Source organism: Olea europaea, chromosome 17, assembly GCF_002742605.1.
Source record: "Olea europaea var. sylvestris chromosome 17, O_europaea_v1, whole genome shotgun sequence".
NCBI lineage: Eukaryota > Viridiplantae > Streptophyta > Magnoliopsida > Lamiales > Oleaceae > Olea > Olea europaea.
Genome location: NC_036253.1, coordinates 2,128,951 through 2,131,022, shown reverse-complemented (window position 1 = coordinate 2,131,022; position 2,072 = coordinate 2,128,951). Strand labels below are relative to the sequence as shown.

Genomic DNA, 2,072 nt, shown 5'->3' with positions numbered 1-2,072 from the left:
TGAAACTCAATTTTAATCTTTAAAATGAGTTATTAATTCCCTGGACATCATTCTTGGCAGCACACCTCTTTGATCAACTGTTTCTTACAACCAGACTTGTGGGATATGTGCCTATGCATAATGCATTCTTTCCTATGAGAACAATATTTAACTTTTGGCTACTTCTCATCTAGCTTTTTAACTTGTCATCTTTAGGAACTCAGTCTTGCAAATCATCTTTTTGTTCGTTAAATAGTTAAGCTTCTGGTTGTTCCTGTAATATGATTATTTGGTTATGAAATTCAGAATGGCTTGTTGCTTCTTGAGATATAAAAATAGTTAGTTGCAACCTGACTTGGGTAAATTATACCGCTACGCATACTGCATTCATTCCTAGTAGAACAATTTAACTTTCATCTGCTTCTCATCTAGCTTTTTAGCTTGCATATTTAGGAATACAATCTTATAAGTAATCTTTTTGTTTGTTAAATAATTAAGCTTCTGGTTGTTCCTGTATTTGCAAAAATAATAATTTGGGATATGATTATTTGGTTATGAATTCCAGAATAGTTTGTTGCTTGTTGAGCTATAAAAATAGCTGCAACCAAACATGGATAATCCAAGGAACCAAAGCAATGTCGGTTTTGACTTGGAGATTTATTTTTGTTCTATTTTTTATGGTTTTGACGTTCTCAAGAAATCTTATGTTGTGATCAACAATCATGGAAACTCCTAGTGACTTGATCTTGTAACTGGCTTTTTGAACAGGTATTTAAAGGTAAAAAGATGCCTGGACATATGGGTGTTGAGCAAAGAACAGTTAAAAATGTTTGGGTTTACAAAATTGACCCTGCAAGGAACTTGATGTGGGTGAAAGGCCAAGTACGGTTTTCTTGCTCTTCTTCTTTCTACTTAGATGCATGCTTAGGTTCTTCTTGAATTCAGTAGGATTTATGTTCTTATCTAACTACTTCTGTCATAAAGTAAAGCAACATGTTGAATTAGCTCAATTTTTCCACAGTTGAAGTATAGCTTAGTAAAAGGGCCTAATTTATTATAAAAAATTGACATGATGTGGGCCAATAGGCAATGTATTCAATGTGTTTGGCATAAAATGCTAATCATTGGGCTGTAAGTTTGTGTCTTAAGAATTTGTCCTCCGTTGACTCATCTGTTAATAATATTTATGTTACTCTTGGTCCTCCAAGGGGGAGCATTTCTCTTTTCTTGAGCTCTTGTTAATTGTATTGCCCCTTTCTGAACTGCTGCTACCTTTCCAGGTTCCAGGGGCCACAGGAAATTTTGTGTTCATAAAAGATGCTGTGTACAAGAAACCAGATATATCATTGCTTCCATTTCCAACTTTTTTTGCACCTGAAGATGAAGACCCTTCGAAGTTGGAACCTTTGCTAGCTGATTTAGGTGATACTGATCCGTTCATGGCTGCAGATTGATCAGAGGGGCTATTATGCCATTTGTATTGTTTTTTTTCCTTTTCATTTTCTTTATAAATGGAGTTGGAGTTGGGGTTGGGGTTGGAGTTGGAGTTGTGGGTTCAGTTTACTGAAATTTTGATGAATAGTGCCGGCTTCTATGGAATTTAGCAAGCCTCAGGTGCATTATGATTTTCCTTTTCAAGTTATATTACACAGCAGGTGAAGTGCAGAGAATGCAGTACTGTTTTACTAGAACTGTCTTTAAAATTGTTTCAATAAATGTGTAACTTGGTTTACTTGTTTGCATTTACCTCCTTTCACCTAGGTTAGGAGGGGAGGCTAGGCTGCAAATTTTTGCTGGGAGATTTGGTGTGTAACGTGTTAGTCCATTTCTATGTCAACTCATCTAAAGTTAACCTAAGGGTCCCTGGATTTTTACCATACATGCAAATCGGTCACTGAGCTTCAGTGTGGTTCAATCCAGCAACTGTACTTCAATTTACGAGAAATCAAGTCATTCCATTTGAGGTCCACCCTCTGATTTAAGGATGGTTGATTTAGTTGAAAAATATTCAACATGAAAAAAGAACATAAATACGAAACATTGCATCTTCTTTTGTGAAGGATGGGTCTTTTTAGCTCATCTTCTTTGCTACT

The 2,072-nt window shown here is 35.7% G+C and overlaps 1 protein-coding gene across 1 annotated transcript; it reads left to right on the top strand.

The window, feature by feature from the left end:
- Positions 1–715: 715 nt before the first annotated feature.
- LOC111366008 (50S ribosomal protein L3-2, chloroplastic-like) lies at positions 716–1,721 on the top strand. The gene is made up of 2 exons (XM_022986618.1): positions 716–861; positions 1,260–1,721. The coding sequence occupies exons 1-2, from the start codon at positions 766–768 to the stop codon at positions 1,431–1,433; spliced, it is 270 nt and encodes an 89-aa protein (XP_022842386.1). The 5' UTR covers positions 716–765; the 3' UTR covers positions 1,434–1,721.
- Positions 1,722–2,072: the final 351 nt, after the last annotated feature.

Bases quoted from the DNA above. Each gene is read 5' to 3' on its own strand.
- LOC111366008 (XM_022986618.1), top strand. From the start codon at position 766: ATGCCTGGACATATGGGTGTTGAGCAAAGAACAGTTAAAAATGTTTGG. The intron at 862-1,259 runs GTACGGTTTTCT...CTACCTTTCCAG, and splicing joins TGATGTGGGTGAAAGGCCAA to GTTCCAGGGGCCACAGGAAA.